The sequence below is a fragment of the Sebastes umbrosus genome, chromosome 4 (genome assembly GCF_015220745.1).
Source record: "Sebastes umbrosus isolate fSebUmb1 chromosome 4, fSebUmb1.pri, whole genome shotgun sequence".
Classification (NCBI taxonomy): domain Eukaryota; kingdom Metazoa; phylum Chordata; class Actinopteri; order Perciformes; family Sebastidae; genus Sebastes; species Sebastes umbrosus.
In genome coordinates, this window is record NC_051272.1 from 11,565,151 (window position 1) to 11,592,082 (window position 26,932).

Below are 26,932 nucleotides of genomic sequence, written 5' to 3' on the forward strand. Positions count from 1 at the left end.
TACAACTTCCAGAACACTTGATTTAGATATAGATATTTCATTTTTATTTTTGTTATTGTATTGTTTTATTCTGTTATTACTATTGTGTGTAAGTACATTGAGTTAAATTCCATGTATTTTTAATGTTTGTGCATCAGATTATATTTTAAATCTCTCTGTAAAGTACTTTAGTCAACATGTATGTATTGTTTTGTGCTCATAATAAATCTGAAACTGACAGTTATTTTCATTATCGATTAATCTGCTGATTATTTTCTTGATTAATCGTTTAGTTTTTTTAAAAAAAGCTATCCCAGTTTTCCATAATCCACTGTGACGTCTTCAAATAACTGGTTATATCCAAAACCCAAAGGGGTTTCACTTAAATAACAAATTCTCACTCTTAAGAAGAACATTTCTGGCGTGTTTGCTTGAAACACGACTGAAACGATTAACAGAATATAAAAACTATTCGATTAATGAATTGTTGCAGCTTTACTCCATGATACATTTATCTGACATATGTCCATCACTGAGTCACTCAGTCATATAGAAATACAAAGCAGAGGAAGAACTACAGAATTACTGAAATAAAATTACTTCAACTAGCTACTGTATGTGGTTAACCAACAGTAGCTGATGTTATACTTTTATTGTGAAGGTACATACCTAACATCCGGTACCGGTCTGATGTCAGCTTGACTCTCAGAAGATGATTGGTTCACAACTCCTCATCTCATGAATATTCATGAGGTGGTCACAAATAAAACATGATAAGTTTCAAAGTGACAACAAAACAATAGACTTAAAAAGTTTAATGTTTTTATGATTCAGAAGAAAATGTGTCTTTTTTCTGAGAGCAGAGACATTTAAGGTTCTACTTTCTGACGTTAATGTCACATTTACTGATGAAGTTTTTATGTCAACTCAACCGTACTGCAAGCAGTACTCAGATATTTTATTCCAGTAAATGTAGTAATACCACAGTGTAGAAGTACTCTATAAAGAAGCATTAAAAAGAGGACGTATAAAAAGAATTTACAAATTAAATATTAATCCATCAATAAATAGCTTGAATTAATAAGGGATTTGCAAAAACACCATAAAACAGTCAATAAGTACATAATTTAAAAATACATCAATACATAATAAATATAATAGAATTTAAAAATGTATTTGAAAATGCAGTTTAAAAATACTTTAAAAAAAAAAAAGCCATTTAAAAGGGCAATTATCTATTGGATTTTAACAGTCATATAGCTGTATGGATTCATATTTCATTTGCAAATTATTTGTATAATTCCTCTTTTTATTGCCCACCAAAATAAAAAAAATAATAACTTTGTAATATAGTCTATTTATTTATAGATTAATACATAATTTCAAACAAATGTATTAATGCCTATTTTTATTGTTAAATTGTTTATTCTTTAGTATTGTTTATTCTTTGGTAGTTTAATCTATAATAATACATCATCATGTATTATTATATACTGCTGGTAGTTTAATCTATAATAATACATCAGCATTTATTATCTGATTAGATTTTGTTTTAATAATCCGAATCTGTAAAGTAGCTTAAGTTATTATGTAGTGGAGTAAAAAGCACAATATTTACCTCTGAGATGTAGCGGAGAAGAAGTAGAAAGTAGCAGAACATTGAAATAATCCAGTATTTGAGTTAATGTACTATTTTCCACCTCTGACAGCTTGAGTTTATTGATCTTTTCTGGTGTCACCAAGAAATAACTTTTATCTAACAGCAGTATAAAGTAGCATAAAATGGAAATATTCAAGAAAAGTACAAGTGACTCAAAATTGCACTTAAGTACAGTACTTGAGTAAATGTTACTTTTTCAAATAATAATATAATATTTTAAGTACTGAAAGAAAGAAAAGTTAATGTGAGTCTACAGAAGGAAGCCAGAGTCTCTCCTCAGAAACATAAAGCTGCTTTATTAAACTCAACAACACTGCAGCTGATTCCAGAGCAGCGTTTTCTCATCAATAGAAAAGAGGCTGATGTGAACAGAATATTAATTATTCACTCAGAGTCCGGAGCTGCTTTCAGTCCAGAGACAAAGAGAACTTAAACTGCTCACTTAACTACTCATTTAATCTGTTTAAAAGTTCAACTCTCGTGTGATAAAAGTGAAGTACTCCACTGCTCTGTGTACTTCTACTTTCCCTCAAAAATAAAGCCTCGAAACATGAGTTTTATTTAGTGAAGTTATCCAGACAATAACTCAGTGAACCTGCTGTATGAACAGACGCCTGTTTCCAGTGGTGGTACTTGTACTTTACTTGAGTATTTCCATTTTCTGTTATACTTCTACTCCACTACATCTCAGAGAGAAATATTGTACTTTTACTGCACATTTATTTGATAACTTTAGTTACTAGTTATTCAATAATACAAAATATTTTCAACAAATAAATTATGATATTAATAAGAATTTATTGATCCCCAGGGGGGAATTCTCAAGCTAAAGTAATACATATAGGATATATAAAGTCATTAAAAGTAGCTCCGTCTTTACCAGCTGCAACATTAAAGTGATGAACACATTAATGCATCAATAATTAGAATACAATAATATAATATAGATTATTCTGGATAATGAGTACTTTTACTTTTGGTAGTACTTTTGTAGTTTTATTTAAGTAATGTTTTAAATGCAGGACTTTTATGTGTCACGGAAATAGTAATAAAGCATTTCATGAATTAATAACTAATTGTACAATAAAAATAGGCATCAATAAATTTGTTTAATAATTAAATTTGTTTAATTTATTCATCTATAAATAAATAGACTAAATTAAAAAGTAATTAATTATTTGATATTTTAAAAGTAGAATTATAAAAATAATTTACAAATTAAATATGAATCCATCAGGCTGTATAGGAAAAGGAAATTGCCCTTTTAAATGCCTGAATAAAATCTGTATTCTTATGTTATTTGTTTCTCTTTTTAAACTGCATTTTAAAATATATTTTTAAATGCCATTTATTTATTTGTAAATTACTCAATGTATTTTTAAATGATGTACTAATAGACAGTTTTATGTTATTTTTGTAATTTTTTTTAAAAAACTCTTTGTTAATGGATCAATATTTCATTTATAAATCCTCTTTTTATTGCCCATTTAAGTATCAATAATGAATTACTTTGTAGTCTAGTCTATTTATTTCTAGATTAATAAATTAATTTGTAAACAAATTTATGAATGGCTGTTTTTATTGTACAAATAGTTATTAATTAATGAGATGCTTTATTACTATTTTCTTGATACTTGTGGTCCTCCATACAGAGTATTTCTACACTGTGGTATAAGTACTTTTACTGCAGTAAAATATCTGAGTACTTCTTCCACCACTGGCTGTATAAAGAAGCAGGTTTATTGATTTATTTTGTCCATTTTATTCATCAGATAACGTTTGTCTAACAGGTCAAAGGTCAGATTCAGACGGATCCCTGCAGCAGCTGGACGGCAGCGTCCTTGTTGTGTCTCCTGGCCTCCTGCAGAGGAGAGCTCCCCCATCTGGTGGAGAGACAAAACTACATCACACACCGTCTCCTCCAACAGGGACCAAAACAAGTCATGTCTGTTATTTAAGTCCTTATAGTCAGATTAATTTAAAACAAGTCACCAGTGGAGTCAGAATAACTCAACTTGTTTCAAGTATTTTATTAATTAAAGTTTCCCTCTTTCTTGTTTCAAGATAAATCTCAGGAAAATGAAGCAAAATGATTTTATTGGAACTTGTTGAAATATTCTGACTGCACCAGAAGATGTTTTCACTTGTTTTTTAAGGGTCAGCTAAAGATAATAGACAATTTTTGTGTCGACGTCATGATGAGGTCACGGTGTTAGCTGGAGGCTAAACAAAGGAAAGACTGGAGGCTAACACTAACAGTGGGTTAAAGCTACATATCTAAAATGTCATCTTGCTGTGTTGTTGGGTGCCAGAATCGAGATATCTCATACATTTGAGATGACAAACTGTGATTCGAGGCTCTAGCGAGCTACAATATCAGAGAAACGTTTCAGAGATGGAGAGAAAGGGTTGCTAATAGTTTAGCCTTCTGCCAACCGCAGCCGTGAGCCATTGGCTACAAGGCTAAACTATAAGCAACCCTTTCTCGTCATCTCTGAAACGCTTCGGCGATATTGTGCGACTCTCTTTTTGACTGTCTTTACTGAAAGATAGTTAACTATAGGCATCCAAAGATTTATACGCCTTCAATCTATCTTTACAGCGCTGCCGTTGGCCACCAGCCCGCTGGTCGAACGGCTGGCTACTTAAATGGCTTAACATGCTAATTCCACCATGCTGTCATGAAACACAGAAAATGAGGCAAACAAAGTTGTCCCTCATCTGGCGATAGCACTGTGCTTTCCTATAGCCCACTGTGACAAGAGTGTGGATGAAGCATTAAGTTGTTAAATTTTACTCATTTAGCGGCAATACAAGCCAACAATATTTGCTAGCCTGCGTTAACTAACGTGTTCAGAGAATTATTCTGCCTCCACTTAACGCTCCGCCCACTAAATACCTCATCATGGCTACTAACAGGAAAGGCGTCTATATGTTATACAAGTTAAGATGGAGATTTTTGCTCTGTAATTATTGTTTTCCAGTCTGACACTCCAGAGGCTGATGGTTGGACTCTGCAGGTACGGTCTCTCACCTGTCCTTGAGGGCGGGGTTCGCTCCGGTGTTCTGGAGCAGGAAGCGGATGACCTCTGCGTGACCTTCGGCAGCCGCCACGTGCAGAGCCGACCTGCCGTCGTAGTCGACAGCGTTTACATCTGCTCCAGACAGGAAGTACCTGCAGACAACCACAGAAGAAGAGATACTGTCTGACATGTCTGTCTGTTCATCCTCAGAAATCAATCAAGTCTTCAAACTCAAGTTTCAAGTTATGTATTGTTGTCATGTGAACAACAATTACAGAGAGGCAGTCGTTGGCAATGAAAGTCTCAGATCTCAGGCTCCATCTATAACGGTGCTCATTAAATATGTATAAAAAGAAAAACACGAGGTGAGAATGAGAATCTGAGACATAAATAGTGCAGAAGTAGGCCTATAAATATAATATACATAGGTTAACATGGGTTGTTCTTTTAGCTCCAGAGTCTACCATCATGGCAGCAGCTCCGTGAGGCTGTGATTCAACCTCATGGTAGCGCTGGAGGAAAAGTCAGAGGATCACCTAAAGTCTGTAGAATTCGTTGCCTGACAGTCTTAATAAACACGTATACTGACAGTGTATAATCTGCATTAACGTGGTTATGTAATGTTGCCATATTAAAACCTGAAGTGTGGCGTTACCTCCTCAGGGCCTGGACATCTCCTTTGAAAGCTGCCAGCAGGACGTTCATGATCTGGTATCCCTGCAGAGGAGAGGAGGGTTTATATGAACACTGATCCTGAAGAGAGACTGAGAGACGTAAAGTTAACTTTAACAGAACTGACCTCAGATTCAGCCTTCCACTGTCTGTAGGCCAGAATCTGTCTGAACGGAGTCCTGATGTCAAAACTGTGCAGCTGAAATGTGGAAATCAGCTCCTACAAACACAAACACAAACACATATATATAAATACAGGGCCGGTTTAACGCATAGGCCATATAGGCGGTTGCCTAGGGCGGCACCTTCCTGGGGGGCGCTGGTCGCCCTCTAAAAAATATAAATAATCATTTATTTTTGTTTGCATTGCGGTAACAAATGACCAAATAAAGAAAGAAAGAAAGAGAGAAATACACAACACCCTGTCATTCTTGTTGTTGTGAAACTGACTAAAGCCTTCGTCTTAAGTCGCCTTTTTTAAATATATTTATTGTTAATAATGTTATTTTATATATCTTGTTCTAATTGTCTGATATCACTATTATGTAATCATATTATTTCTGTATATTAATCTCACACTATTATATAATACATCTAAATCAGTCCTTTCCATCCCAACCTGTAGTCTACAGTCTGTAGGTATGAAACATATTTGCATCGGAAAATGACTTGAACAATAATCAGAGTAAATTTTCTGTCAAACGCTAATCTGTTAAAGCGGCATAAAAAGGAAAATACTCAAGTAAAGTAGTACCTCGAATTTGTACTTGAGTGCAGCACTTGAATAAATGCTCAGTGACATTGTGTATTACTTATTATAAATGATGTAGATGACAACTGAATTGTAATTCAAAGTCATATTTTTATTATAATTTGTTATTTGTTATTATTATTGTCATTATCATTATTATTATTATCATTGTCATTAATACTATCATTATTATTATTATTATTATTATTATTATCATTGTTATTATTACTTTCTTTATTATTGCCATTATTGTTATTATTATTATCATTATAATAATTATTATTGATGCTGTTATTATTATTATTTATTTATTTTATTATCATTTGGATTATTATTGTCATTATCATTATTATTATTACCATTGTCATTAATGTTATCATTATTATTATTATCATTATCATTTTATTATTATTGTTATTACTATTATTATTATCATTATAATTATTATTATTGATGCTGTTATTATTATTATTATTATTATTAATATTATTATTATTATTATTATTAATATTATTGTTATTGTTATTATTATTATTATATTTCTATTTTTACTTTGGTCACTTTATTATCTGGAAAAAGTCGTTTTCAAGAGTGAATTGTTAGTTAATTTCCTGCTCTGTGCAGACCATGAAAGTTCATTAAATTAAAAATGAGGGAGGTGTTTCGTACTTGGCAGAAGTGGACGGCCCTCCAGGGGATCATTATCATTATAATAATTATTATTGATGCTGTTATTATTATTATTTATTTATTTTATTATCATTTGGATTATTATTGTCATTATCATTATTATTATTACCATTGTCATTAATGTTATCATTATTATTATTATCATTATCATTTTATTATTATTGTTATTACTATTATTATTATCATTATAATTATTATTATTGATGCTGTTATTATTATTATTATTATTATTAATATTATTATTATTATTATTATTAATATTATTGTTATTGTTATTATTATTATTATATTTCTATTTTTACTTTGGTCACTTTATTATCTGGAAAAAGTCGTTTTCAAGAGTGAATTGTTAGTTAATTTCCTGCTCTGTGCAGACCATGAAAGTTCATTAAATTAAAAATGAGGGAGGTGTTTCGTACTTGGCAGAAGTGGACGGCCCTCCAGGGGTTTCCACAGGCGTCCGTCTCCGGAGAGAACGCCATCAGACCCAGAACACCAGGAACCACCGCCAGCAGGGAGCCATGGCTGCCAGACACGGCCGGTACCGACGTCTGCAACCAAAAACAAGTCAACATACACTACAAAACGGGAAGATCCTCACTGAACAGATCAGTATTTGTACCTGCAGAGACAAACTAAATAATATAAAATAAATTAACCATATAAAAACATAGAGTCAGTGATGGAAGGAGTACACAGGTCCTTTACTTCAGGTACTAATAACACATAATAACTCCTAAAACTGACATCTCCTTCTTCTCCATCATGGAAATATTGTTCATTTCTAGAGTTTAACTTCTGGACACCAGATGTCTCCTGTTCCACTGCAGTGTCTTTGTGACCTGAACCCTGATTGGCTCCAAACGAGTAGTGATGTCATAAGTCCTGCAGGTACGTCCAGGTGTTAAACTGTGAGTATTTCCTCCTAATGGTTGACTAGAGCAGGATGGAGACTTTACAGACCTTGTAGTGGAAGGTGGTGGAGTAATCTTTCATCCCCGCCACCTGCATCATAGACAGCATGCTCCGCGTCGCCGCCGGAGACAGCACCTGGTCACCTGACAGTGGACAGAGGCCCCCGTTGGCTAACGAGGCAGCCATGGCAGCTCCTGATTCACAGGTGATCTCAGTTGAGGCGCACTGTCACACAGTAGAGACACAGTAGAGACAGTAGAGACACAGTAGAGACACAGTAGAGACAGGGACACAGCAGGGACACAGCAGAGACACAGTAGAGACTTAGTAAAGACACAGTAGAGACACAGAAGAGACAGTTGAGACACAGCAGAGACACAGTAGAGACAGAGACACAGCAGAGACACAGTAGAGACACAGTAGAGACACAGCAGAGACACAGTAAAGACACAGTAGAGACACAGCAGAGACACAGTAGAGAGACAGTAGAGACACAACAGAGACACAGTAAAGACAAAGTAGAGACACAGTAGAGATAGCAGAGACAGCTGAGGCACAGAGTAGAGAAACAGTACAGACACAGTAGAGACACAGAGAAGAGAAACAGTACAGACACAGTAGAGACAGCATAGACACAGTAGAGACACAGCAGAGAAACAGTAGAGACACACTAGAGACAACTCAATAACAAATAACTGTATGATAAGGAAGTTATCATATATTTAATTTATTTTTAAAATAATAATTGTACATTTAATTTACATAACAGACTAATATGGTTATGGACTAACCTTGCTTTTATTTTATTTTATTTTATTTTATTTTGGCTACTGATATTTCAGAGCCGTGGTCGGGGCCATAGATTCTAACTTATTGATATTTCAGAGCCGTGGTCGGAACCATAGATTCTAACTTGCACAAACTTCAGTAAAGGATCAGTGATTCAGGAAGACTAGATTAACATAGTCTGTCCCTGCACTCTCTCTGCTACTAGGGGTTGGCAGGTTAACAAAGGGGGCATCCTACCTCATCCCCCCTCAAATCATCTACTGTGTGAGAATAATAAAGATGTGTCCTGACCTGTTGGGATGTAAAACAACAATAAACTTAAAGGTGTGTTTTACCTGCAGCATTAGATCCAAAGCAGCATTAATGTCCGCCTTGTCTGGAAAACACTGGAAGACAGGAGGATTTTTAGAGAGGAGACGTGGGTCGACTCTGGTGAAAAAGATGTTTTAAAGGATGTTTTACCTTTTTCTCCTGCAGGTAGAAGGACAGGGAGTGGAGTCTCACACTGGCCTTCCTGCTGCTCTGATAACTAAACATCACAACAACAAAACTCACTTTATTCCCTACACACACAAGAAAAAACAAATGATCAAATGATCTGTATACCTTCAAATAAGACATTATATCACAAGTCATATTGAAAGAGAGTTAGTCAGTGAAAACCCAAATAAAACACTACTTTATTAGTATTGATGAAAAATGCTTTCTAACTAAAAACCATGTCTCTCATAAACATAAAAAGCTCATAATAACTGACATCTCACAAAATACCTGGAACATCAAGGAAACATGGGAATTAATTATTATAATTGAAGATAATTCATGGGAAGACCGGTTCACAGGCTGTCTTAAAGGAATCAACAGTCACTTATGAAAAGATGTTGACTGGAAAGATATCTCATACCAATAAGTCATATGATAATGGTATCTGTTGGTCGGACTCTGCAGGGGTCTAGTATAGTCAACAATAATTTACAAACAATGCCGATTACAATTGATGACTACAATCTTGTGACTGGCTGCCAAAGCAGTTTTGCCCATGCACCCAAAATAAAAAGGGATTGTTCTTGTGACCAACGGTTCAGTTTCCATCGCCGACCTACAGCTGAGGAATCCAGAAGATCCTGGCTGAGAAACCTAAACTTGAAGAGACCAACATAAACCCTTTAACGTTATGTGTGCTCATTTCATTTAGTGGACAAAAAGCCAACGGCGGAAAACTTGTATCCTACTTTGTGTTCGGGCTATAAAGAGCAGCATAGAAGAGACGTCGGGTCCTTAAAAGGACTGACAGCAGCGCAAGGAGAACATCAGCTATGATTTCATGTGTAAGGATGACACAGCATCGTAGCGTTGGTTTAACGACAGCCAGTTACTTTGACTATTCTCTGTACAGTTTATAATGTAAGGCAGTTTATGGCACGGAGCGCAGGGAGCATTAGACTACAAATAGTTTAAGTACGGTTATCTGTGTGTAGAAATAAACTTGTTACTGTGGAAATACTGATCTGACTCAGAGCTTTTCAGATTGTTCATCGCTTCACCGTCTGTAGCAACGGAGTCAATAACGTAGCTAAATATGCTAGTGTAGGTTATCTGAGGCCCCTTCTTCAGATCATCCTCCATCCCTCCATAGTAGAAGGCAGAGCTATGATCACATTATCCCGTTTGAACTGTAATAGGTGGTTTCACACATGTTTTACTAGATTTATAATACAATCACTCTAGGAGAGACGATTAGCGGAGCGTTACCATGGAAAACGCCGGTTCCGGTTCAGTGACACGACACGTCGGAAGTTGCGCACCTAATTCATGCAAGGCATCATGGGGGCTGGGAATAAGGTGGATAGAATATCACCTTTAAAATACGAGTTTTATAATATGACTGTAGGTCTGTTTGAAGTGTCAGTACCTGGTGCAGTTTAAGCTGGCGTGCTCCTTGTTGCAGAGCCTTCGGATGACGTTCAGCACCTAAAAACAAACAGTCAGTTTGATTCTGAGTGGACGTTTACAGTCTACTGTCTGTCTGTGTCACTTACCGAGTCGTACTTCTCCTCTTCCTCTGCACACAGCCGCCCCGCCAGCTGGAGACACACGACACACAGTGTTACAGGAAGTGACATCACTGGTGATAGATGGATGGATGATGAGTGATGGATGAGTGAGTTACCTGCAGTAAAGACGTAGTAACGATGGCTCCCGTCTCAGTGAGCGGGCTGTGAGGGATTCCTGCAAACAGATATTTTAACCAAAGTCTTAATGCCATCTCCTGTTCAGGGTCAGAGGTCAGAGGTCAGAGGTGAAATAGGTCAGGGATGAAAACACACTTTCTGTCTGATATGTTTATATATTGAGAATTTTGTGGAAATAAAAGCTTAAAAAAACGCAGCAGGTGGTCTAACAAACTGACCACAAGGTCCATTTAGTAGCTGCTCTGGAGCTTTCAGTTTATCACATCACCTTCCTCAGCAGATGGAGTTGTCATGAAGATGTTTAAAGGCACACTGGTTTTCTGTGGGATTATGGTCAGATCTGCTCGTGCCCTAGACGGGGCAGTGATATTATAAGTCTGTTAATTTACACATTCACACAGTCGGCAATGGATCATTTCTTGTGTGAATGAACTACGTACTCAAGACAAAGACAGAAGGAGGGAACAGTATCTAATTGGGGCAATAAAGTCTGGAATGAAACTCAACCTGACGAACTGGAATGATGAAGCTCTGCCCCTCAACTGAGACAAACCAGGAAACAGGTTGTTATTCTGTTATTCTGTCAACACACACACACACACACACTGAGAGACGGACAATAAGATTCACCTTCAGACCAAAACCACCACTTCCACTGAGAGAGGACATCTACAGGAGGGAATACTTGAATACTACCACTTCAACCAGCTGCTGAATCCACAAACTGAACCAGAGTTTTAAGACTTAAAGTGATCATAACTTTGAGGGAACAGGGAGTGGCTGAGCCGTCTGCCTGCTGTGTTTTCAGCTTCACTCAGAGACAAAATGAAGAGAGCTCAGAGATCTTCAGAGGCTCTCTGCAGTCTGCACTCTGAGAAACTCAAATTCTTCTGTCTGGACCATCAGCAGCCGGTGTGTCACATCTGCAGAGATTCAGAAAAACACACCAACCACAGATTCAGACCCATCGATGAAGCTGCACGACAACACAAGAAGAAACTTCAGGAAACTCTGGAGCCCTTATAGGAGAAGTTAAAGGTTTTTGAAGAAGTTAAAGTGAAGTTTGATCAAACAGCAGAACACATGAAGGTCCAGGCCCGACACACAGAGAGGCAGATTAAGGAGCAGTTTAAGAAGCTTCACCAGTTTCTAGAAGAGGAAGAGGAGGCCAGGATGGCTGCACTGAGGGAGGAAGAGGAGCAGAAGAGTCAGATGATGAAGGAGAAGATGGAGGCTGTGAGCAGAGAGATAGCAGCTCTTTCAGACACAGTCAGAGCCACAGAGGACGAGCTGAGAGCTGAAGACGTCTCATTCCTGCTCAACTACAAGGCTGCAGTGGAAAGAGTCCAGCAGCGCCCCCTGCTGGAGGATCCACAGCTGCTCTCAGGAGCTCTGATAGACCAGGCCAAACACCTGGGCAACCTGACCTTCAACATCTGGAACAAAATGAAGGACATGGTCTCCTACACTCCTGTGATTCTGGACCCAAACACTGCTAATCCAGAACTCATCCTGTCTGAAGATCTGACCAGTGTGAGACGAGGAGAGAAACAGCAGCTTCCTGATAATCCAGAGAGGATTATTAAATATCACTCTGTCCTGGGCTCTGACGACTTTAACTCAGGGACTCACAGCTGGGACGTCCAGGTTGGAGACTGTACAGGCTGGGGACTGGGTGTGTTAGCAGAGTCTGCCCATAAGACGGGAGACCTACTGTCTGCAATATGGGAGATATGGTTTGGTGATGGTAAATACAATACATTCTCCTCATCTGATGAAGCCACTGTTCTCGTAGTGCAGAAGAAGCTCCAGAGGATCAGAGTGAATCTGGACTGGAACGAAGGAAAGCTGTCGTTCTCTGATCCTGATACTAACACACACATACACACCTTTACACACACTTTCACTGAGAGGATGTTTCCATACATTAGAGCTGATGAACTGAAGGTTTTACCAGTGAAGGTCTGGTGACTGTAGGACAACAGAAATAGAAGAAGATGCATCCTCATACATCATATGATGATGACGGTGGTGGTGGTGGTCAAGGTGTATATTTCTGAATGCTCCAATCAGAACATTTATTGAGTTTATAAAATACAGATTTATTCAGTTTTACTTAAAGACTTTGAAATGTAGAAAGGTTTCCAGGATCCTGATCCAGGAAGCAGGTTTACTGAGAAAAACCTGGATCAGTCGATGTTCTAGATGTTGGGTTTATTTGGTAACATGATCCAGATAAACTCAGTGAACTTGGACCAGGAACCAGGTTTACTGCTGTGTTTACACACATTACTGATGTAACCAGTAGGTGATTTGAGGGGGGATACCATCCCCCTTGTTAACCTGCCATCCCCCCCTTCTCCATCTCTTACTGAAATATCAGTAAGTTAGAATCTATGGCCCCGACCATGGCTCTCTCTCTCTCTAAATATACATATATATATATATATATGTATATATACAGTATATATATATAGTATATATATATATACTAACTATATAACTAGAAACGGGGGAGGGGAACCAAAAGAGTCGGTCATCGTGGGTGAACATAACAAACTGAGTCCGTCCCCCCTGTTAGAAATTAATAAGTCACCTACTAGATGTAACATCATCAGAATTAATAACTTATATTATTTGTTGTGTGCTGTTTCTGAATCACAAGACCTGTTAATCAAGTTGTGATTGACGGCAGCTTCAGATTGATTTTGGTGGTGGGAGGGGCTAGTCTTTGTTTTTTAACAAATTATTGATTATATCTTTAAAGTGAAGTTTCTGTGTATTTGAACAGCAGGTTCAAACATTGATTTGTTTATTGATGTTAACTTTTAAAGAGATTTTATTTTACATTATCTGTCATCATTATGGAAATGAGATTAAAGCTTCAACTGGAAAATAATATTAAAAAATATTAAAGTCAAAGTGACATCTGACTGCTTCTCTGTGATTGTTGAGCATATAAATAAAAAACCTGAAATAACGCTGTCAAACCTGAAATATCAGACAGAAATTGGGAGGGAGAAATATGAGAGATGTGATATTAGAAAGTCAAGAAGAAACCAGACGACTGTTCCCGGACCTGTTTTGGTGAGTGTGAACGGAGAGTCGTGTCTGGAGTACGCCTCCACGCCAACGTATCTGTGGACGAGGTCAGAGCCCAGCAGGTCCACCGCCACGCCATACACCAGCGGCCATGACACCTCACCCAGAACCAGCGAGCCGGCCCAGTCGCCCAGAGACAACCTGTATGAAATAAAAGACTCCACGTAAACACAGATTGGTGAGATTACAGACAGGCAGACAGTGGAGATAAAACCAGTCTGTGTTTTTAGTCCCATTTACTGTATACTCTTTTTTTCTCACACTACTGGCAACTAACAAAAGGCTTTATTGTGAAGGAGCTAGAGGAAAGTAAAAGTTGGTCTAAATTGAGATGCAAGTTACAAGATAAAACTTCATCTCAGGCAGTGATGAAGGAAGTATTCAGATCTTTTACTGCAATAAAAGTATACTGTAAAAATACTCTATTACAAGTAAAAGTCCTGCATTGAAAATGTTAACTAATAAAAGTACGTAAGTATAATCAGGAAAATGTAAATAGGTTTGTTTTAATATATTGACGTACCTCTGTCCATCCACAGTGCAGATTGAGACGCCCCACTTCGTGCTGTCCATGGTCTCTTTCTCTTTCTCCTGATTCCACAAATTCAAAACAATAAAAAGGTAATTTGGGACGAGGTTTTATTCCCTGGCAGCACCACAAATATGCTTATGTATATAAATATGTTCAATGTACTTGGAGAACTCACTTAACAGCAATTAATCTAACCGATCTAATGATGTGTAACATGTCCATATTGACAAAAGTTACCCAGCGTCTAATTGAGGCCTGAGTTTATTTCTTAAAACGTTTAACCATACCTGGCGAGTAAAAAGGACTCGTCTTTTAATTGAAGTTTTACCGCTTTACTGTTTTTACTGTTTTCAGCCTTCATGCTACAACAGCATTAAGTTTAGAAACTGATCTCAGAATCTAACAGGATGTTGGGGGCAGGGTGGGAAAAAAAAAGTCACTGCTGACCTTTGACCTCCAGAGTAGAACTCACCTGGACAGACGACAGCTGACGACACCTCGAAAACAACTTCTGAGTTTCTTCGGTGAAGGTGGAAAAATCTGGGATGACGAATCGGCCCTGCAGAGCTTTCAGGATCAGAGAGACGAATCCTGTGATGCACCTACAGCAGAAAAAACACAATCAAAACCAGCAACTCCACAAACATGATGACATCACTAATCACGGCCAAAACCACATCACCACCTATAACAGCATCCTGAACTTGAACCAGAAGACTCCTGTGATCCACAACTAGCTGAAAAACAATGACACCAGATCCAGAAACATGAGCACAACTGGTCAGACTGTCAGACTTCAGCTGGATATAAAGCAGCGTATCATCTGCAAAACATGGGAGGTCTAGTATGTCTGTAGTAACCTTGCCATCCTAGGAGACCAACCCATTGATAATTTTTTGGACTCCAGCGCCCTTCAGTTGTCTGCCAAAATAGAATATATAGAATGTTTTTGTTCCTGAGCAGTACATTTCTCTGAAGTATGAGGAAACAAGGTCGTAGTCTGCTTTGAATTTCATATGCTCTCTTTGGGGGTAGGTATAGTGCGTATCTTTGATCCAATTCAGCTATTTGTTTACAAAGTTTTAATTGTTGTGAGTTATTTTTCTTATTAGCCCTAAAAGATATGATTTGACATTGTAGATAAGCCTTTATTGCCTTTCAAACAGTTGAAACGGAAACATCTGGGGGTCACAATCATATGTAAAAAAAGTGTGAGAATTTGTTCTGACAGAAATTTCAATACATTTTCATCTGCTTAGGGAGCTAAACCCTCAGTTTCTTCTAGTAGCTCTGGCTTTATTAGGTACATTTTATTTCAATTAGGGCTGTCAAAGTTAACGCGATAATATTTTTATATTTATTTTATTTATTCTGGACAATATTTGTCGTTGTTTTATGTTATTAATTGATTTCCAGTAATAAATATATACATACATTTGCATAAAGCATCATATTTGTCCACTCCCATGTTGATAAGAGTATTAAATACTTGACAAAACTCCTTTTAAGGTACATTTTGAACAGATACAAAATGTGTGATTAATTTGCAATTAACTATGGACAATCATGCAATTAATGGCGATTAAATATTTTAATCGATTGACAGCCCTAATTTCAACAAAAGAGGAGCGTGGTCAGATATAGTTTGGTAATAACACGTCCAAATATAGGGGGCCAACTTATTGTTGGTGAAAAAAAATCAATTCTGCTGTATATGTGGTGTTTATGAAAAAAGGAGCACTCTCTACTTTTTGGATGTCGGAAACGCCATATATCAGAAACGGCAAATTCAGAGAGAAAGGATTGTATGTAAGAAGCTGGAAGAAATTTGATGAGGCGATGGAAAAACTGGGCATCGTCAAAGTTAAGAGCATATTAGCCAGTATGACTATAGACCCGTTTTCTGTTAGTAACCATGATGAGGTATTTAGTGGGAGAAATCCAGTCCAAGAAGACAGGAAGCACCTGTGGAAGGTGTTTCTATCCACGGATCCCTCGGCATCCTGCAGTTTCCTCAGGTGAAAGAAACACTCTCTGAGACGAGGGTCGGACCTGTGCAGCCCGGAGCTCCAGATGGCCTGACAGAGAAATCAAACAAACCCTCAGTGTCCTTCAACTTAAAATAAACACAAACCCCCCCAAAATATGGAGGACGGAACCTGCCAAAATAATAAATAAATTAATAAATAAATAAATGACTCAATAAATAAATAAATGTCAATAAATGTAATGTTTTACGCAAGAGATACGTCCCCCTTTTCCTTCCACAGCATGTTATATCTGTAAATGAGCAAAAAATACCTCAAAGAACTGGTTGATGTTAATTTTTCCATCTGAAGCGAAGCTGTCAAACAGCACATCAGCAGCCCTGAAAGCACAGAGGAGCGACATGAGGAGGGATGGAGGGTGTAGCTGGCAGCTGATGGTGGTGACTCTGAGAGTGACCGGAGGACTTACGCTCTGCGTTTGGACGGACTCTGCTGGGGGGGGAACCAGGGCTGGGAGAGGGGGTAGCCTCTGTCCTCGGGCTGGACCACCGCCTGGGGGAGAGGAGGCTTCAGGCCGCCATTAGTGGCTGACACCGGGACCACTGCACATAAAATCATGTCTCTTTATTATTATGATGTAAAATATGTTTCCATTTGTATACTGTAGAGGCCATCAGTCAGTCCTGTGAGCTGAGTTTAAACTCTCAAAACAGGAAAAAAGAGATGAGAGATCTTCATCAGAGCATCAGATCATATGATAAATATTTTTGCGTCAAGCTGTGATCCATTCAAAAGAGAAATGCAACTATTTTCATTCAGTTCTAAAAGAAAAAGCTTAAAAAAATAATCTATACATTTTTTTATTATTGTAACCATGACAACAAAGGTCCTGAGACCTTAACCACAGATTTACTTTTGAATCTCCACGCTGTACCTGCAGGTCCAGGACTGACGAGGCTTACAGGCCTCTGGACCGGACTCTGGACTGCAGTCTGGACCTGGTTCTGGATCAGGCTCCTGGGAGCTGGGCGAGGTGCTACATCCTTAAATCAACACAGAGGGATGGAAAAATAAGATCTCCTCAAACCATAATAAACACTTGTAGTATGCAAGAGTTGCAGTGGTGGAGGAAGTACTCAGATAATTTTCTGTCAATCCACTAATTGATTAATGGACTAATCATTTTAGCTGTACTTGTATAGACTAGTTTAATGTATAACAAACCATCATATTATCTTTGTATATTTTTTGCTGTCAGATAAATGTAGTGTGGTAGAAGTATAAAGTAACATGAAATGGAAATACTCAAGGAAAGTACAAGTATCTCAGGGTTGTACTTCAGTATAGTACTTAAGTTGTACTTCAGTACAGTAGCAGTAAGTGCACTTGTTATTGAGAAGATAATCAAAGGTTTCTGTGTTGATTGAAGACAAGAGGAGTGTCTGACGCTCCTCTGTGATCCTGCTCAGGTTGAAGGAGACCAACTCTCTGATCTTCACAGCATGATAATACGAGTGTGACATGTTGAAGCAGGTCTACCTGGTTCTCAGTGTTCCTCTGCTGACTCTCGTCTGTCATCCCTCCATCCTCTGTCGGAGAAGAGAAGAGTGCTGCTGTTACTTTAATAAACACTGATGCTTCAGTTTCTGAGCTGATGACAGATCAGCAGCTGTGTGGTTTCTCTCATGTTTAATATAAAGCCAGAGGATAATGTCACAGCGTCTGATAGTGTGGTGATGAAGATTCTCCGTACAGTTCGTTAGCCCAGTGGTTCCCAAACCCTTTCTGCAGGGCCTCCCTCAGGGGTCGCGCCCCCCAGTCTGGGAACTACTGTGGTAACCAGACAATTGGACAAATAAACCAGACAAAACCCGAAACAGAAAACCCCAAACTGACCACGGAGCAATAAATGTTGCTGTTTTATTTTGGTGAAGACCATGTTTGAAACACAGCTGTTTCAAGGCTGGTTTGAATTTGAACCGCAGAACAGAACAGTTTATTCAGAACCACCTCCACGACAAGAGAGAAAACTCTGTCCACTGATAAACGCTGTGAGATGCAGTTGAAAAGTTGATGTTTTTTATTTTCCGTTAATTATGCTAATTTAAAATTAGCATGAACGCACGTTCATTTAAACCCAGGTGGTATTCATCATGTTTATGTTGGTCTTTATGTTTACACAGTTATCTGAAATTAGGATCGTTTAATGGATCTAACGTGGCACGCGCGTACGAGCCCACGGTACGACAAAACATAAAAAAAAGTTAAGACAAGAATATGAAAATGTTCGTGCATGAGGCCCAATGATCCTTTATCTGACTGAGGTATCAGTAAGTTAGAATCTATGGCCCCGACCACGGAACAAGGGGCTTTAAACTGTGATTTGTTAGTCTATAGTATGTTCAGCTGATATTCCAGTAGTGCTAACCCTAGACTAACCTTCTATTTCTATTGTGACGTTTGAAGAAGAGTTTACATACAGTACATAGAGTAGTCCTCTCACACATCTGACTGGACTCAATCAAGCTTTGTAGCAGCAGATTATGAACTTTTCAGCGGTGGAGTATATTATATAGTAAATATATAGAAATAGCTGAAATAGCTGAGCATCGGTGCAGAGCAGTGGTTTGCTATAGTTAGCCTCTCTGTGGACGGTTAGCAGCTCTGTGGTGATGACTGGGCAGCAGCTTAATTTAGAGACCAGCAGGCTCCGCCCACTAAAGGATACTCCACAGACCACTAATCACAGGGTGTTACACACACACACACACACACACACACACACACTAACCTTTCATGTCTGGGTCTTTATTGGGCTCCAGCAGTTTGTTGCCGTCCAGACCGCCGTAACGTTTCCTCCATTTGCGTCTGAGAGACGGAGTTCTCTGGAAACTGAAGACACGACGAGAACAAGTTAAAAAACATAACTTCTAAATTTTAAAAAACAATTATGAGAGTCATCCTTTAATAGACAACTATTCCACATTTAACCACTGAAATGATAACATCAGCACAAAAACACGCCCACAATGACAAAGCTAACATGCTAATGTTTAGCCGGTATAATGTTTTCTATGTTCACCATGTTAGCATGCTAACATTAGCTAATTATCAGTAAACACAAAGTCCAGCCGAGGCTGATGAATGTCTTTAGTTCTGCAGGTATTTGGTCGTAAACCAATACGATACGATATGACCCTTACCAAAAACAAGTTTATTCAAGTGTGCTATTGGTATACTTCTTTTAAACTTAAAATAAGAGACTATACTTTCAGTTTACTTTTTATGTACATATCAGAGATATACCTAACAAAAGTATACTTAAGTATACTTGGCTCATTCTTAATCTTTTGATTAAGAGATACTGAAGAAAAGTATAAGTTAATATATTTGTAGTATAAAAACTAGTAGTTTACTGAATATACTTTAAAGTCTACTTTCATAAACTATAAAGTGGGCTACAAGTATGTACAAGTATACTTGCAGTATAAAAAAAAACTATTAAACTAGTAGTTTACTGAGAGTATACTTTAAAGTGCACTTTCATAAACTAAAAAGTGGGCTACAAGTATAAAACTAGTAAACTATCAGTACAATACTTACCCTTAAAGTATACTTTTATAAACTAAAAAGTGAGCCTATTTAGTCCGAAGAAGTATTGAAGTAGTACGCTTACAAGTATAAAAGTAGTCCACTATCTGTATACTTATAGTGTAGTTGCAATACAAAATACAACTTAAATGTAAACTAGTTGTGAACTCAAAGTTTACTATTCTTACATTTAAAGTACACTTAAAAGTATACTTTTATAAACTTAAAATCTGCAGATTTATTCATAAAGCAAATAATTAGTTAATAACGAGTAGTTGTAGTGTGTGTCTATAATAATACTTCATCATTTATTAGTTGATTATGATTTTGTTTTAATAATCTGAATCTGTAAAGTAAATAAAGCTGTCAGATAAATGTAGTGGAGGAAAATGTACAATATTTACCTCTGAGTTGTAGCAGAGTTGAAGTAGAAACTAGCATACAATGGAAATACTTAAGTAAAATACAAGTACCTCATAATTGTACTTAAGTGCAGTACTTGAATACTTTCCACCACTGAAGGTAAACTTTATTTATATAGACAAAATCACAAATTTTTCTTTCCAAGCAGATCCTCAAAATTAATGATTCATTTAAAGTTTATCCCGTCTGATTTGTTTGGTTTATATTAATTAAATATTCTTACTGTACAATTAGGTATTAATCAATTAAATGCTTTATTACTACTTCCGTGACACTTGTGGTCCTCCATAAAAGTCCTGCATTCAAAATGTTACGTAAATAAAAGTATCAAAATATACTTAAAGTACCAAAGGTAAAAATACTCATTTATGCAGAATAATATCTATTATTGTGTTGTCATAATTGATGCATTAATGTGTTCATCACTTTAATGTTGCAACTGGTAAAGGTGGAGCTACTTTTAATGACTTTATATACTGCTGGTAGTTTAATCTATAATAATACATCATCATTTATTTGTTGATTAGATTTTGTTTTAATAATCTGAATCTGTAAAGTAACTAAAGTTATTAAATAAATGTCGTGGAGTGTCTCCTCTCTGTGTTGACTGATGGAGATGAAAACCTGTTGACCTCTGTCCCTGCAACCTCCTACAACAACCAGTAACCTGAACTGGGACCAGCACCTTTCAGCCAGGTCATCTCTGTTCATGTCATCTGAACGCTCTGCCACGTCTCAGCCTGTCCCTCACCAACACAGCAGGAATGTAAACCTGGACTGTTTCCAGCTTTACAGCAGCTTCACTACATGGAAAAAGTCTGAGCGTTGTTCAGGAATAGGCAGATCTGATGAAGTAAAAACAACAATAACACAGTAAATCACTAAATGTTCCTCACCACAGGTAAGAGCCGTCCTCTGCCTCCTGGTTCTGGATGTTCTCCATTGAAGCCTTCAGGTGTGTTACTCCAATTCTTCTCTGTCTTCATGTGAGACGGGTGAAGCGGCGGCTGGCTCTCTCAGTGAGTGTGTCTGCAGGCTATAAACTTTCTTTAATGAATGGGATGGTCTGGAGAGGAACCAGTCAGTGCCTGCAGACACTCCCAGCTGCCACACACACTTCAACAGCAGCTAAAAAAATGAAGGATAAAAAAACATGTGAAACCACAACAAAAACTATAAAACAGCTGAACAACAAGGAATATATTTAAGCTTTTATGACATGAAATAACAGCTTAGACAAAATAAGAGTTCCCATGACACCAGAATGAGAGATTTATCTGTGATTTATAGGGACATAAATGTAAATAAAAGTAAATGTTAGTGGTTAGAATTAGATTAAAGGGTCACTTCACCCAAAATATAAAGATACATATTTTCTTACTTACTTCTGATGGTTCAGTTCAAGTAATTTATTGTTATATGCACAACAATTACGGAGAAGCAGTCGTTGGAAATGGAAATCTTGGATCTCAGGCTCCCTCCAACAATGTTCATTAAGTATGTAGCCTAAAAAAAGAAAAAACTAAAGTAAAAATTAGAATCTGAGACACTTTGAACACTTAATCAGTTAATAACACTCTAACACCAAAATATATAATTTACAGTCTTTTATGCACATTTTTGCACATATTTAATTATAATTTAGTCTTTAATGCACATTTTTGCACATATTTAGATGATAATTTACGGTCTTTAATGCACATTTTTGCACATATTTAATTATAATTTACGGTCTTTAATGCACATTTTTGCACATATTTAATTATAATTTAGTCTTTAATGCACATTTTCTCACATATTTAGATGATAATTTACAGGCTTTATTGCACATTTTTGATTATAAATACAGTCTTCTTTAATGCACATTTTTGCACATATTTAGATTATAATTACAGTCTTTAATGCACATTTTTTTGTAATATGTACATATGAACTGTCACTTAATGTTCATATTGTAATATGTACATATCATATGTCACTGATGATATAAATCCTACTCACTGTACGTACATTATATAGACATCTTCAAATCTACATGCTTTATATAATCATCTAGTCCATTTTTATCCCTCCAGTATTTATTTCTTTGCATTTGTATTGTTTACAACTTCCAGAACATTTAACTTGTATATAGACGTTTTATTTTCATTATTGTATTCTTTTTTTATTTTTGTTCCTAGCTGTTATTTCTATTGTGTGTATGTACATTGAGAGAGCTGCATAAAACCGGAGTCAAATTCCATGTATGGATATACTTAGTAAAATAAACCTGATTCTGATATTAAATATTCACAGTACAGAGAATAAACTCTTACGTAGCTGCTGGAAATATAGTAAATAATAAAAAGTATGTTTAGTGTTTCCATCATCATCTCTTCCAGCTTCTGCAGCTCTCACAGCAATGTTTAATCCACAGAGTCAAGCAGTCTATTTGTATTATTGTCTTTTTATTCTATTGTTGGTCATTGCTGTTCCTATATACTTGGCAAAATAAACCTGATTCTGATCAAATATAAAATGTAAATAATATTGGTGAAGAAATACTTTTATATATAATAATAATTTTATTATATTTTCAGATGTTTCAACTGGAAATTAACATTAGTTTGTCATTCAGGCTTTTAGTGTGAAAAAGGCCGGAAGTTGATATTTTGAAAAGCGGAAATCACGATGTTTACATTGTTAGCACTTCCGCAGGTAGCAGGCGGATGTTTCCCCGGGCAGGTTTAACTATTAGTAGTAGTTTTATAAGGTTTTCTAAATCTGTTCCGTTAAACCGTTTGTGTGACGTCTCCAGAAATAGACAGATGCCCAAAAAAGAGAAAGCGGTGAGTTAGAGATCTACTCAGTGGAAAATAATATGTATTTAAAGGACCCATATCGTGCTCATTTTCAGGTTCATACTTGTATTCTGTGTTTCTACTAGAACATGTTTACATGCTGTAATGTTAAAAAAAAACAAAAAACTTTATTTTCCTCGTACTGTCTTTCTGAATTTACCTGTATTCACCCTCTGTCTGAAACGCTCCGTTTTAGCGCATTTCAACGGAATTGCGTTGCCTGGCAACAGCTTGGGTTTATGTTTACTTCCTGTCAGCTGATGTAATTTATGTAAGCTGCAACAGGAGATAACCTGGGACACATCATAGATGTATTAAAGGAACTGGATACAGCGTTGGAGGCGGGGCCCCGTTCATTCCTATGAGAGTTGCTTAGTGGCGCATGAAGCCTAAATGTCTCTACTTCCGTCTGGAAAAGTACCCGGATCTTGGCGGACCATGGGTAACTGGGACATGCGCAGTAGCGCATGTACTATAACTGACCCTCCATACTGTGTTACCAGGTGAAAGGACAGCCGGCTGCCGCTCGAGCAGCACAGGAAGCTTCTTGTCCGGTGGCCCGAGACAAAAGTGGAGCTGTTACCATAACGGTGCACGCCAAGCCCGGCTCCAAACACAGCGGCATCACAGGTCACCTTCGCCTTCCATCGCCACACTGTTTAGAATAACCAGACTGTTGGCGTGAACACCTGAAACACAACTTTTATTCTTCTACTCTTGCAGACGTTTCTGCGGAGGCGGTGGGAGTTTCCATCGCAGCTCCTCCGACAGACGGAGAGGCCAACACCGAGCTCATCCGTTTCCTGGCTGAAGTTCTGGAACTGAAGAAAAGTCACATATCTCTTGACAAGGTTCCTGAAACTTGTTAACATTCACATCGACTACAAGAGACAGTTTTTGGTCTTATGGTTTGACAGGTGTGTCAGGCTGAAGGTGAAGGGGATTTTAAAAGAAGCATGAGTGAATGGACAAACACAAACAGGCATAGACTGCTGCATCATCTGTTTAAAACAGCCTTGCAGTCAAGATTTTGGTGGATAAAAACTAACTTTCCATTCACTCTTAACACACATTAAAACCTGCCACCTCCACTTCCTTTATCCTGACTCCTCCCCCTTCGTTATCCTCACTTTTGTACCTTTTTTATCCTTTTTTTATCACCTGCTTCACCTCATGTGTCCTACCCCTCCACCTTTCTGTACTGGCTTCTTTGCCTCCTTTACACCATTTATTCTGCCTTGTCGACTGTCTTTATATAACAACTAGGGCTGTCAAAGTTAACGCGATAATAATGCATTAACACAAATGCGTTTTAACGCTAATAATTTCTTTAATGCAACTTGCAATTTTTTATTAACCTCTTAAAAATCCGACAGGCCGCCGATTTCGGAGGTTGTAGCGGGCTCAGTTTTGCTCAGTTTTTTTTTGTAGGTTTTCGCATGGAGCTTTGAAGGCATGTTTATTACAGCTGCGAGCCGTCCTTTGTGTGCGGCAGCAAGTGGGAGAACAGTTTTTGACCGCAGTGAAAATGTTGTTTTTGAAAGGCTAAACGCCAACAAATATGGACTGAAGTTGCTATTTTTAGGTTGTAGCGGCTCAGTTGTAAAGCTAAAGAGAAGTATACTGGCATCATATGAAACTAGACAACCTAATGAATCCATTGGTACCCACCACGTCATACTAGCTTGTCATGAAGGAGGCTAAATAACGCTCCAAACTTTACGCAAACTTTTGGCGAGGAAAAACTTTCATTGCCATTTTCAAAGGGGTCCCTTGATCTCTGACCTCCAGATATGTGAATAAAAATGGGTTCTATGGGTACCCACGAGTCTCCCCTTTACAGACATGCCCACTTTATGATAATCACATGCAGTTTGGGGCAAGTCATAGCCAAGTCAGCACACTGACACACTGACAGCTGTTGTTGCCTGTTGGGCTGCACTTTGCCATGTTATGATCATATGTGAGCATATTTGTTATGCTAAATGGGGGGTTTTGTGTTGTTAATTGATTTACAATGATAAATATATACATACATTTGCATAAAGCAGTATATTTGCCCACTCCCATGTTGATAAGAGTATTAAATACTTGACAAATCTCCCTTTAAGGTACATTTAAAAAATGTGATTAATTTACAATTAATCACAATTAAATATTTTAATCGATTAACAGCCCTAGTAATAATATCTATACTGCTTTATCTACATCCTGCTTTGTTTTACCTCCTTTCTCCTGTTTCTCGCAGGGGTCCAGGTCCAGAGACAAACTCATCAAAGTGGACTCCTCTCTCAGTCCGGAGGAGGTGTTGAGGAGGCTCAGACAGGCTGCAGGCTGACTGCAGGAGGTGGACGGAGGCTGAAACATGCTACTGCAGAAATGCAGGAGGACAGAGGAGGATGGAGGAGGTGGGAGGAGGTTCCTATCCCATTCATTTCAACTGCAAAAGAATGTGAAGAGTTTTAGTGTGAAAACAAAATCATGGAAACTAAATAATAATAATAATAATAATAATGATATAGGAGCTTTATGCTGTCCTGTTTCGTCTTCTTGGACCACATTCACATAGGGGTTCACAGCTGGACCAGTATGGCTATTGGTACAACCTGAACAAAAACCAGAACATCACCATGGAAACGGACTGATCCACCAACCAACCAGCAGTGAGCAGGAGGTGTTTCCATCCCTGGACCTGCTGTCTGTCCTACTGGAGACTGGATATGATGTTTGACTCATGTAAAAGTGTTTTTTTATTTGGGCTTTAAATAAACAGATTATGAATCTGTATGATTAAATCTTAACATTAAGATTTTATTAACTTAAAAGATTCAGAAAAGATCTCACAAAATGTTTTTGTTAAAAACTAATTCCTACAAGAGGTTTTACTAGGAGATATTAAATGAATATCCTGCATGTGAACACGCCTGGGACCCAGCAGCAGATGGCACTGTGTTACCTGCTTGACTCTGTGGATTAAACATTGCTGTGAGAGCTGCAGAAGCTGGAAGAGATGATGATGGAAACACTAAACATACTTTTTATTATTTACTATATTTCCAGCAGCTATGTAAGAGTTTATTCTCTGTACTGTGAAGATGTAATATCAGAATCAGGTTTATTTGACTAAGTATATACATACATGGAATTAGACTTCGGTTTTATGCAGCTCTCTCAATGTACATACACACAATAGAAATAACAGCTAAGAACAACAGTGACCAACAATAAAAAAGAAAACAATAATGAAAATAAATGTCTATATGCAAGTCAAGTGTTTGGAAGATGTAAAAATGGTGCAAAGAAATAAATACAGGATGGATATTCATGGACTGGATGATTATGTACATCATGTACATGTGAATATGTCTATATACTGTGGTGAGTAGGATTTATATTATCAGTGACAGATGATATATACTGTACATTACAGAAACAATGTGCATTAAAGACTGTAAATTATAATCTAAAAATGTGCATTAAAGACTAAATTATAATCTAAAAATGTACATTAAAGACTAAATTATAATCTAAAAATGTGCTATAAAGACTAATTTATAATCTAAAAATGTGCATTAAAGACTGTAAATTATAATCTAAAAATGTGCATTAAAGACTAAATTATAATCTAAAAATGTACATCAGAATGAGGCCTTCATATCTACATACATCAGAACCGCACATATGGGTACTTGGCAAAAAGTCAAGGCCACGCCCCCTTTTGGGGGATAGAAAACTGAAGCTCTCATAGACTTCAATGCAATCTGACGTATGTTTGGGTTGTAATT

The 26,932-nt window shown here is 37.3% G+C and overlaps 2 protein-coding genes across 5 annotated transcripts; one reads left to right on the forward strand and one right to left on the reverse strand.

Annotated features, from left to right (window-relative positions):
• Positions 1 to 3,298: 3,298 nt before the first annotated feature.
• On the reverse strand, positions 3,299 to 23,752 carry glsl (glutaminase like). 2 transcript variants are annotated; one of them, XM_037766324.1, is made up of 23 exons: positions 23,631 to 23,752; positions 21,693 to 21,813; positions 21,204 to 21,435; positions 19,085 to 19,185; positions 17,833 to 17,882; positions 17,228 to 17,336; positions 16,763 to 16,895; positions 16,607 to 16,673; positions 16,271 to 16,383; positions 14,778 to 14,907; positions 14,297 to 14,364; positions 13,751 to 13,914; positions 10,650 to 10,708; positions 10,519 to 10,563; positions 10,392 to 10,450; positions 8,942 to 9,008; positions 8,815 to 8,865; positions 7,739 to 7,915; positions 7,195 to 7,326; positions 5,462 to 5,554; positions 5,318 to 5,379; positions 4,674 to 4,814; positions 3,299 to 3,522 (listed from the first exon to the last, which is right to left on the reverse strand). In XM_037766324.1, exons 3-23 carry the CDS (start codon positions 21,248 to 21,250, stop codon positions 3,444 to 3,446), a joined length of 1,947 nt encoding a protein of 648 aa, XP_037622252.1. In that variant the 5' UTR covers positions 21,251 to 21,435; positions 21,693 to 21,813; positions 23,631 to 23,752; the 3' UTR covers positions 3,299 to 3,443. The 2 variants fall into 2 exon arrangements, with proteins under 2 accessions (XP_037622252.1, XP_037622253.1); XM_037766325.1 differs by lacking the exons at positions 21,204 to 21,435; positions 21,693 to 21,813; positions 23,631 to 23,752 and adding an exon at positions 19,897 to 19,957 and having other exon boundaries at positions 3,300 to 3,522.
• Positions 22,977 to 25,908, forward strand: c4h15orf40 (chromosome 4 C15orf40 homolog). 3 transcript variants are annotated; one of them, XM_037766453.1, is made up of 5 exons: positions 22,977 to 23,135; positions 23,651 to 23,777; positions 23,871 to 23,998; positions 25,396 to 25,565; positions 25,717 to 25,908. In XM_037766453.1, the coding sequence occupies exons 1-4, from the start codon at positions 23,016 to 23,018 to the stop codon at positions 25,483 to 25,485; spliced, it is 465 nt and encodes a 154-aa protein (XP_037622381.1). In that variant the 5' UTR covers positions 22,977 to 23,015; the 3' UTR covers positions 25,486 to 25,565; positions 25,717 to 25,908. The 3 variants fall into 3 exon arrangements, with proteins under 3 accessions (XP_037622381.1, XP_037622382.1, XP_037622380.1); XM_037766454.1 differs by having other exon boundaries at positions 25,396 to 25,555; positions 25,727 to 25,908; XM_037766452.1 differs by having other exon boundaries at positions 25,396 to 25,555; positions 25,717 to 25,758.
• The last annotated feature ends 1,024 nt before the right edge of the window (positions 25,909 to 26,932 follow it).